The 11,865-nt window shown below is 28.6% G+C and overlaps 2 protein-coding genes across 3 annotated transcripts in view; both read left to right on the plus strand.

Annotated features, from left to right (window-relative positions):
• Window positions 1–1,921, plus strand: part of LOC123009478 (centaurin-gamma-1A) — a 49,257-nt gene extending 47,336 nt beyond the window's left edge. For both annotated transcript variants that reach the window (XM_044405839.1, XM_044405838.1), the window contains exon 9: window positions 1,223–1,921. In XM_044405839.1, coding sequence (XP_044261774.1) covers window positions 1,223–1,483 — 261 coding nt within the window. In that variant the 3' untranslated portion in view covers window positions 1,484–1,921. The remainder of the gene's footprint in view (window positions 1–1,222) is intronic.
• Window positions 1,922–9,221: 7,300 nt separating this feature from the next.
• Window positions 9,222–11,865, plus strand: part of LOC123009503 (suppressor of lurcher protein 1) — a 190,375-nt gene continuing 187,731 nt past the window's right edge. Inside the window, exon 1 of the mRNA XM_044405879.1 lies at window positions 9,222–9,365. The gene's annotated coding sequence lies outside the window, so the exon portion shown is untranslated. The remainder of the gene's footprint in view (window positions 9,366–11,865) is intronic.

The raw sequence follows: 11,865 nt of genomic DNA on the forward strand, positions 1-11,865 counted from the left end.
CAAAAATCGAATAACTCAAAAACAAAACAAAATTTTGTTCTTAAAATAAGATAATTTTTTATATTACTTTAATTTATACTGATTATAATTTTTTGGAAACAAATTTTTATTAAAAAGAAAACCGCTTGGTTCAGCGCAATTTAAAATTAAAATTTAAACAGCAGGGTACTAATTTTTTGAATTTCGCTTACGAATTACCGGTTGTTTTCTCTTTAAAATATTTTGTAAACGGTTCATTTTTCATAAACTGTCCAATTTTTAACTTGAACTGAAATTTTTAATCGGAAATTAGTGATTTGAAGAAAATATGCACAAATATGCTATATTTCCTAAAATATGCACCAAGTTGCCAAAATATGCAAAATGTGCATTTTTTATTTGGCTTATTTTAATTAAAAAAAATTAGATATGCATAGAGAACTTACAATTTTGTTGATATACCTCTTAATAACAAATATGCATTTTGCATATAATCCGAGCCTTAGTATAAGCAATTGATCAAAGTATGACATAATTTATTTTTTTATTGTTAAACTTTACCACCCTGTATATCCGGAACGAAGCATTATAGGGCTATCGTTTATTTGACGAATTAGTGTTATTTTTTGATGTAGAATATGTGGTTGCAATTCACAATATTGAGAAAAACACCTGTATAATTAAAAACAATCAAGAGACGAATACTTTATCGACATGGTTTATCATTAATTTTTGATAAGTTCAATTGATTTTGAAGGAAGTAAGTTAACTATAGTCTTACCGCATCGATAAATAAATACATGTTCAGAATAATTATGTAGCTGTTTTTTCCGATTTTTTTTTTAATTTCGTAATTAGTTATCTAAAAAGTAATCTAAAAAATAAACAGTTGTTTCGTTACGAGTCCGATGTATATAAAATACGTAATAAATGGTGTAATTTTAATTTATTCTTGTATTTTTTTTGTACATTAGTCGTTCGACTAATTCCCTAATTCGCAACTTATTTTGAATACCTTTTTGGTGGTTTAATAGAAATTATGTTATTCTGTAAATTCAAATTTTCCGTATGAATAAACTAAAGGCTAATATTTTATCGACGTGGTTTATTTTTTTTGTAATTTGGTTTTTATTTAATTTTAAATATATTATTTTATTATTTTAAAGTTGTTAATACGAGTGTTTTAATTGTCTAGTCGTCCCATGTCGATGAAACCGTGCAAATAATTTTCTTGATTTTGCAGCACAACGCCAACGTGAAGGCCGTGGACCAAGACGGGCGCACATGTCTCGCGTACGCCCGCGCCGCCGCCAGCATCGCCGCCGCCAAATGTCAGAGTAACAATAGTGTGACCGCCGACGTGTCCGCCGCCGCCAGTCGCAGCCTCGTTGACCTCCTCTTGTCCTACGGCTGTCCGGAGGTGTCTTGTGTGCCCGGGAGCGGCACTCTGCCCCGCCGCCGCGGCAGCCAAACGATGCCTCAACTCCCCTCGAGCGTCATCTAACCCGACTGATATTTCCCCCATACACACACAGGGTGCACTCGAAATTTTTTCTACACCTCGTCGTGTTCACCGATTCGATGTCTTATAAGTGTACAATCAATTTTTTATTAGTCAAAGCACAGAGTGTACTTAAACGACTGGTAATTTTTCATTATTGCACTAGGAAGCGAGTATTATGTAAGCGACTATATACAAATCTTTTATATGTGAATTTGTAATATTTGTACCTTGGACGTGATTGATTGATTGTTATTTATCTGGTTTTTGTGTACGTGGTTACGATTTTTTATGCAGGAATACTCTCTTTGTTAAAGTTTTTTTTCTTTGTATATAATTTCGCCAAAGATTTGTATCGATTGTTTTGTATATACGGAGCTAAATTATGTACAGAAATTATATATGTTGTTCTTCCTTACATAAAAATGTTACGAAACTGAATTGGAGTTTTTTTTCACGACTTACATACATGTTTTTTCTACAACCTACAAATTTTCTAAAATGAGTGGCTTCTTATAACTGAAAAATTACAATTACTTTTGACTTTTCTCACAGTTTTTTTATAATTATTTTGACTTTTAAAATTACGTAATTATAGGTAATTAGAAAGAATTGAAGACATTTTCAGTGATCTTTTTAGAAGTATTACTTAAAATTAATTTTAACTAATACTCCTAAAAAAAGAAAACCGTAATTATAAATGTCAAAACAATTATGAAAAACAGTGGGAAAAGTCGTCATTAATTCCCAAAACAATATACAGGGTGTAGCTAAAAATGTGTTTTTTGAACTGTTTGAGACAGAGTTTTGCAATTTGAAGTAATAGTTGTCTACAAGAAATCATATTTTTGACATTTAGAACAGCTTTTTTGCACTTTCGGTTTAAACGGAAATTGCAACTTTAATTTTTAAGTAGAATCAAACACTTTTTGACTTAGGTTAGAATAATAGAGTATTTTAATACAAAAAAATCAATTTTTTGTGAATCGTTTTTTGGTAATTTTTACCAGATTAATAAAAAAATACTACTAACAAAAATGGTTGCGGCAAAATTAATTAATAATTTAATTTTTCACTACATCTTTTTAAGGTAAAATTGGAAACGAGGATATAAAAAAGATTTTTCTTTTAAATGACATTTCGTTGTTTTTGAAAATCGACTAAAACTTTATCGACATGGTACAAGTTTTTCTTTCAGCAAGTTTTATTTTGTGTTTTTTTACACATTACAGTCCTACCACTTCAAATTAAGTAATTTTTGAAATTTACTAATTCTATTTTAATGAAGGATTTGTCTATAATAGTCGTACCACTACAATAAAGTTTTAATAATTTTGTTTATCAGCGTTTCTTACAATATAAAAATTTTCTATTTTACAAAAAACTAAATTAGTTCTGATGAGACAACTTTTCTTAATGTGCAATCAATAAATAAAATATTTATATTTTTTCTGTCGGTTTTTTGTCGAGCGTTGAAATCAATTTTTAAACGATTTAAAAAATTCAAAAATTATTCTAGAGTCGATTTCAGATTACGTTTTCAGTCTGATTGAATTTACACTTTTTTCAGTCAGAAAGCACCAAAATCTTGCCACTTTTCAGCACAAATAAGACGTCAGTTCATGTTTTTTCATTTGAATTTTCAATTTTTTTCTGTAATTAAGTAACTAATTAATTGAGTTGAACTGATTACACTGTTGCCGTTGTGTAAGTAGAGTATCAAAATAAATAATTAAAGAAATTAATAATTTATTTTGCCACAACCTAGTTTCATTACCGATGACAGAAACGTAATAATCACAAAATTAATGATAATTACAAATAATATTTTCAGGATTTTTATTTCAGTTTGTTGTAATGGCGAATCCAAATGATCGTAAGTGGGCAATTTTATGAAAAAAATATGAAAACGATTTTTAGGTGACGTTTTGAAAATTATAAAATTCTTGGCTGGTGACATTTTCCATACAAAATGTGCTAAAATTATTTTATTACTTTTGTCACTAATCCATGGAAGTGTCACTCTTATTCAAATTTACTTCACTCTAATGTACCCAAACATTAAAGATTTTATCCTAAAAGCACCGATTTTTTTCGGAATGATTTTTGTAAGTAATTTTTTGAAAAAAAATGTGAAATTTTTTTTAGCCTTTAACTGGTGCTATCACGGCGTTAGTACGGCCCGAATTAATCGACGATATTCCCGACTATATGAAAAACTGGAATATGGAAAATGTCGATCCAAAAATACACAAAAAAATGCAGATTTGGGTCCAATTATCTCGAATTTATGGCGTTGGGACTTTTATTCTAGCTTTCATATGCGGTCTTTCGTACTCACAATTTTTGAACCACGAAAACAAATTTTTTTTCTTTTATCAATTCCTCGATGACTTTTTTCCAAAATATAGATTTATTTGTAAAATTATCTACAAGTCGACTTTTCCGTTTATGTTTTACGCTGCTGTCATGCACTCCATTCAAATCACATACATCTCCCAACATATCCAATTTCAGTTAATGATCTTGAACAGCAGAATTGAAAATATGGTCGAAAGTGAACTGATTAATAAAAAATATCAAGAAAAAATTCAACAAAAACTGATTTTTTGTATCAAGAAGCACGACAGTATTATCACGTAAGCCAGAAATGACACGATTTGACACCGAGAAACTTAAATTTCACCAATTGTGTTAACAACTAAAAATTGATACTATTTCCGGTGAAACCGGAAGTGCAAAAAAATCGTTTTTAACGTCAAAAAATGTCATTTGTACTACACAATCACCGTTCCAAATTTGAAAATTTTATCTCAAGTAGTGTTAGAAGAACGGCTAGGTACACTATTTTTGCTACACCCTGTATACTGTTTCAGATTCGGTCGCAAAAAAATGAAACAAACTGGCGAATTGATTGGAATTTTTCTTATAATTTCCACACTTTGTGTTATCAGTGTATTAATATTTATGTTTGCGGTAATTTTTGTAATTATAGATAATTAAAAGGAATTAAAAGTATTTCTAGGGACCGTTCTACAAAGAGTATTACTTAAGATTATATTTGACGTGTGCAACTGCGGTTGCGGCGTTTGGATCTATGCTATTTTTTGGGCAAAAACTGGAAGATGAAGTGATAATTATTATGGAAAAATATGAATATTTTTGAAATTTTAAATTCTAGGTTGAGCAGTTGGCAACAGTGACTTACAATCTAGAATGGTACTTTTTTGATTTGAAAAATTGTAAAATCTATTTTTTATTTTTGTTAAATGTGATGAAACTTTTTCAAGTGAAATATCTGGATTTTGCTATTAATTACCGACTTGGGTTATCGGTAATTAATTTTCCTAATTAATTATTAACTTAATTGTAATTTTTAGCTTATGAGAACCATTTATTCGGTCCTTTCTGTTATGATCAAAATGGATTCGAAACTCTATGACCGAGAAGATTAAAGCTGCGTTGAAATTGTGATCTGAATTTGAGACAAAACAACAAATCTAGTCACTATTTAAATGAAGCGGTTGTAAATACTTTAAATTAGTTTAAATACACTGTGAGACAAATTGTAAATTATCAAATAAATATTTTTATTTATAATTATATGTATGTCTTTTTGCGGTGTTGCCGGTTATAGCCATAACCAACTCTAATTAAGCCAGAAATAATTTTTTTGTGCCAATTACGTATAATTAATTTAATTTGATCCAATTTTTAAGTCTCAAAGAATATTTTGACACTGTAGTACGAGCCACAATTTCAGTAAAGCAGAGCAAATTTGTCTTATTTATCAAGTGATATTAGGTTCAATAAATATTGGAATTATTAGAGTAATTATCATGATTTTTTTAATTATTATAATACTTTTTTCCCTTTACATTAAGGTTAATTTAGGTAAGAAATTGAAATAATAGATTTTTTATTTTAGTTTCAGGACATATAATTAATTACAATTTGTTAATTAAATCTGTTAATTCAAGTTAGTAAATACTTAATTGAATTTCAGGTAAGGCTATACAAAATTTGACCTAATTAATCACTACGGAATAATCAATTAATTGCTTTATATATTCATCATAACTGTGAGAAATTATTTATTTTCTCACTTCTTTTACTAACGATGACAGAAACGTAATAATTACAAAATTAATGATAATTACAGATAATATTTTCAGGATTTTTATTTCTGTTTGTTGTAATGGCGAATCCAAATGATCGTAAGTAAGCAATTTTATGAAAAAAATATGAAAACCATTTTTAGATGACGTTTTGAAAATTATAAAATTCTTGGCTAGTGACATTTTCCATACAAAATGTGCTAAAATTATTTTATTAATTTTGTCACTAATCCATGGAAGTGTGACTCTTATTCAAATCTATTTCACTTTAATGAACCCAAACATTAAAGATTTTATCCTAAAATCACCGGTTTTTTTCGGAACGATTTTTGTAAGACATTTTTTGTAAAAAAAAAATTGAAAAAGTTTTTCAGCCCTTAACTGGTGTTATCACAGCGTTAGTACGTCCCAAATTACTCGACGACATTCCCGATTATATGAAAAACTGGAGTATGGAAAATGTCGATCCAAAAATACACAAAAAAATGCAGATTTGGGTCCAAGTGACTCGAATTTATGGCGTGGGGACTTTTATTCTAGCTTGCATAAGTGGCCTCTCCTACTCACAATTTTTAAACCACGAAAACAAATTTTTTTTCTTTTATCAATTCCTCGATGATTATTTTCCGAAATATCGATTTTTGTGTAAAATTATCTACAAGTCAACTTTTCCATTTATGTCTTATGCTGCAGTTATACACGCCATTCAAACTGCCTACATCGCTCAACATATCAAATTTCAGTTAATGATGTTGAATGCAAAGATAGAAAAAATGGCCGAAATCTTGTTGGTTGATAAAAATTATCAAAAAAAAATTCAACAAAAAATGATTTTTTGTATCAAGAGGCACGACAATATTATCACGTAAGACAGAAATGACACGATTTGACATCGAGATACTTAACTTTCACCAATTGTGTTAAAAATTCAAAATTGATACTATTTCCGGTGAAACCGGAAGTGGAAAAAAATCCTTTTAAACGTCAAAACATGTCATTGGTACTGTACAATCACCGTTCCAAATTTGAAAATTTTATCTCAAGTAGTGTGAGAGTAACAGCTAAGTGCACTATTTTTGCTACACCCTGTATACTGTTTCAGATTCGGTCGCAAAAAAATTAAACAAACTGGCGAGTTGGTTGGAACTTTTCTCATAATTGCCGCACTTTTATTTATCAGTATTTTAATATTTATGTTTGCGGTAATTTATGTTATTTTAGGTGATTAAAAAGAATTAAGAGTAATTTTAGGGACCTTTCTACAAGGAGTATTACTTAAGATTATTTCTGACATGCGTAACTGCGGTTGCGGCATTTGGAATTTCAATAATTTTTGGTCAAAAACTGGAGGATGAAGTAATCGAAATAAGATTAATTTTTTTCATTAGATTTTTTAATTACAGGTTGAGCAGTTGGCAACAGTGACTTACAACCTAAAATGGTACACTTTTGATTTGAAAAATCGCAAAATCTATCTTATATTTTTTTTAAATGTGATGAAACCTTATCAAGTGAAATATCTGGAATTTGGTCTTAATTATCGACTTGGCTTATCGGTGATTAATTTTTCTAATTAATTATTAAATTAATTGTAATTTTTAGCTTATGCGAACTATCTATTCGGTCCTTTCTGTTATGCTCAAAATGGATTCGAAACTCTATGACCTAGAAGATTGAAATTGTGATCTGAATTAGAGACATAGTAATAAAACTAGTCACTATTTAAATGGCGCGGTATTCACTTTTTACACACAATTAAGTATAATTAATTTGTTGCAATTGTTATAATTCATAGTAATTTGAGTCACAATATTGATAAAGCGGAACAAGAATTTATCATCTTTGTCAAGTAACATTACTATCAATTTTTAAATACCAAAAAAATGGTGTTTATGTAATTTTAATCTTGAGAATACAGGTAAATAAAAAATTAAAATTAAGAATTAATTTTTTTAGCTTCCTTGACATAATTTAATTAAATACAATTTGTTAATTAAATCGTCCAAATTACATGTTAATTTAAAACTTTGTTGAAATTGTGATCTGAACTCATAAAAATAATCACTATTTAAATAGAGCTGTTGTAATTACAGATTTGTCAACAAGAAATTACCACCTAAGATTTGAATTTTTAGGAAAATTACGTTTTTCATGTTGTTTGTAACTAGAATTTTCAGAAGGAATTTTGAATGCCTAGGGTTGGTTACCCTTTGTTGTTGGCGGTTGACGTTTTCTGTCAACCTGCTGTCAACTATCAATTGAGTTATCTATTCAAGCTGACCTAAATTTTTGACACTTGTTACGATATCTTTTGTTTGTCACTACAAACGAATCTAACCAAATTTGTGGCAACCTAATCATGAATATCCCTAAATCCTAGGGAGTAATTTTTTGTTGATACGATTTTACTTTGATTTAGTCGAAAACACTGCGAGACAAAATAAATAATTGCAAATTAAATTAATTAATTCAGAAACTGTACATAATTATTTTTTTACTATCAATTTAGAATAATTTACTACAAAATTAACAATTTTAGAGAGGATGTTTATGATAATTATTATTTTATTACCGTACTAAATACAGTGTGAATAGTATAACGCTTTCTAAACTAGTAAAAGCAATAAAAGTATAACAATTGAAGGAGTTTTACTAACGAAATTTATTTCGATTTCTGCATTCTTGCGCCATCTATTGATAAATAAATTAGGTCAAAAGTTTTAAAAAGTTAGGGTTTAGGCACAGACCAATAAAGTATACTTTATTGGTCTGTGGTTCTACGCCATCTAACAAAAATTCTGTAAATACTGCAAGATTTCTGTCTTTGAATCAATACAAAACCAACAGATGTCTCCTCGATGACCAACGAAATTATTGATTTTAAAGTTTGAAATAACGAAAAATATAGAAATAAAGAAAAGTGAAAAACAGAGAGAAAAATAAAACAAATACAAAACAAATTTCATTGAAAATGTGAGTATTGTATCATATTTTCAAGAAAAAAAAATAGAAAAAAATTGTATCTGAAATCAATTTTGTGTAGAACGAGTAAATCGGGCGCAAATCTCATCGAATTTGCAAGTGTTAATTTTTGAAAGAGTATTTTATAGGTATAGTTCATTCTCATAAAATTTTTACACCTAGTTTTTTCAAAATTATTAATTTTTATTTATTTTTTATATTTTACATTTCAAATTTTGGCGCCATTTATCTTGGACAAGGAAGCGTTTTTGAACCATGGTTTATAAGAAAAACACATTATTTTCACGTGTTCTACGAATATTTCTGAATTACTGCCGACAAAAACGGAGCCACCCTGCATAAAAAATAAATTTTAATCTACTTTTTATAAATTGGACTTCAATAGAACAACAAACTACAGTCACTTTAAAAAACCAGTTTAGTTTTTTTTCAGATTTCGTGAACATTTTAGGTCGAAACGATAGTATCGTAAAATTTTGGGTTTGTTCAAAGCGCCTTTATGGCAATACATCATTTTATGTAGATTTTCGTCACTCGAAGATGTACGACGTAAACGTTTGTTTGTGCTCCTAAGAGGTCGAGCGTGCGCGGGTTATGGGTTAGATGGATTTCGACCACAAGGAAGAAGCGTCGCGACGCCGATATCAGTTTGCCGGTGCACGCGGATTACGCCGCCACCAAAAGTTTTACGCTTTACAAACACGTTACGAGTGCTTAAACAATAACAAATCTATTGTGTAGTGTGATTGTGGCTGACAGGAATTATCTCTTTGGATCTAAATAATGTAAGGAATTTTGAAAGTGTTTCATTTTAAATCCACTTAATCAAAAAAAAAAACTTTGTATAGGTACTACTTGAAGACTTCAATAGTCTTTGAACATATTTTAATCTTCTAATTAATAAATTGCGATTAACAATTTATATTTTATAGAAAACTCAATTCAGGAAAAACTATTAAAAAGAAAAACAAAAAATAAAAGAAAATATTAAATAAGTATAAAAACGTTGCTTTAGTTACCATTTTCATTTAATTTTTTTATGCACGTAAATTTTAGTTTAAACTGTAATACTTAATAATATTTATCTACATACGTCACAAAAATGACCACTTTTATGACTAAATGTCACAAGTCATGAAGTAAAAAGTGTTTTTATTTTTACCATGTCATTATTGACATTTACCAGTGTTGTTTTTCTGTCTTTTTTGCTGCTGCAGAAATTCCTGGAAAAGTACATTGTAGCATTCGACATTTTGCACTACTAACTGTACTAGCAAAATAAATAAACACTTTCGAAAATCTCAACACAAATTCTAGTACTGACGCCTGATATTTATTTATAAGCGTTGTTATGATTTTACTACTTGCAAAGCGTCTTGATTATTTTGTTTACTTACTTGCTAATTATAGTGTTGCTCTTTACTATCAACTTAATAAAACAGTATATGTTATTCAGAGTAAAAGTAAGTTCATGAGGCTCAGCTGAATTATTTTCCTCACTACGTTTGACATTTTAGACTAATATACCTAATTGAATAAACAATGATTAAAAAAAAGTAAAATGTGAGAATATGTTTTTATTTACAATCACTATTGTTGTAAAGTGGTGATTCCTAACCTTTTAGAGGTGTGGAAATTCGTCATTTCTTTCTGAAAAATGAATTAAATGACGTTTTACTAAAAATTCGAAAAAATTGATATTTTTGTATTTAATTGGGAAATAGTATATTATTCAATGAGTGAGAAAGCCGAACGCGAGTGGATTAATTTATTTGAGTGAAAATGGCAATTTCTCAGGATTTAATACTCTATTTTTCTTAATCTTAAATAATAACTGTAAATTTTTTTTATTTTTATTTATATTATTATTATTAGACTTTTTTAACACTTTTCCATTTTCTCTTTAGTTGATGATTGAATAACTTTTTTAACGGAAAACGGTTGAGCAAGTACAAATTCTTTTACATGATTAGAAAAAAAATGTTTTTCTGAATTATTCACAATTCAAAATATGGTTTTTATCTTTTTATGGTTTTGAGCTTTTTTTTGAAAATTTTGAAAACAAAATATCAAGCAATTTTAAAACGAATCAAACGATTTTAAAAACCTACTAAACAAACAAAATAACCTAAAATAAGGCCATTTGCCATCAAATGTGTTTTTTAAGAAAATTTAAAAAATCTGAAAAACCACTTATTTCAGAAAAGAATTAATTAAATAACGTTTTTTTTTGCTAAAGCTAGAAAAAATTGTAAATGATTACGAAAAACTTAATATATGTTTTTATATGTTTATGGTTTTCTGGTGTTTTTAATTGAATCGATTCTGAGCTTTTTTTTTTTAATTGAAAATAGTGTAATTACACATTTTTAAATCGAACACGTAAAATGAATAAAATATTTTTGGGGGAGATTGAGAAAAATTGTTGTTTTTGTATTATCCACAATTGATAAATTGTAAAAATTATAAACAAGTCTTTGATTAAAAAAATCTCAAGTTATGTTTTTATGTTTTTTTGACGCTTTCTTGGAAAATTTTGAAAATTTAATAACGTTTTATAGAAATTATGGGCCGCTGGCCTCCTTGTATAACTTATCTGATTCACAAATTTGATTTAAAGAAATGTGATTGTAAATAAAATAGCATATAAACCTCGGTGGTAATGTCAACAACACTTTCGGTTTCGGAAATGACACACATATTTCCCAGCTTAGTTGTAATATACTATTTCCGGATGACGGGATGAATGTATGAAAATAGTGGATAATAAATTAAATTTTAATCTTGAGTAGAAGAGAACAGAACAGAAATCGCTGTTTTTCAAGACTAAGATATCTGATTTCTTATAAGTGAAAAAAATTGCAGGGATTCCAATATTTGAGTAATTTTTTCAGTAGTGCTCAGTGATAGGGCAAGGCCTGTAAAATAGCACAGCACCTACAGAAAATCAGTACAATATAAACAGCTTCATAATAAATATAATAAATCAACATGAATGCGCAGTATGGTGTGAGAAGCCGTTGGTATTCATGTAATATATCATGAGTTCCTCGTCATACGCAGAGTAGAGTCGCTGAATGCAAAAATTTATGGAAACACCACTTCTCATTTATATTAAAGTTGTAAATTTCAACCGTAAGGTTGTGAAATAACATTTGGATACCAATATAACACGCTGTAAAATGAGACTTTTTAATACAAGAACCTAGACAGATTCCAAAACTGTGTTTGGAAAACCGAATCAAATATTTTCAGGTATATTTTACCAAAAACTAAAAATTTAAA

This window comes from Tribolium madens, unplaced genomic scaffold (genome assembly GCF_015345945.1).
Source record: "Tribolium madens isolate multiple individuals breed KSU strain unplaced genomic scaffold, Tmad_KSU_1.1 Scaffold_7;HRSCAF=85;Tcas5.2_LG10, whole genome shotgun sequence".
NCBI lineage: Eukaryota > Metazoa > Arthropoda > Insecta > Coleoptera > Tenebrionidae > Tribolium > Tribolium madens.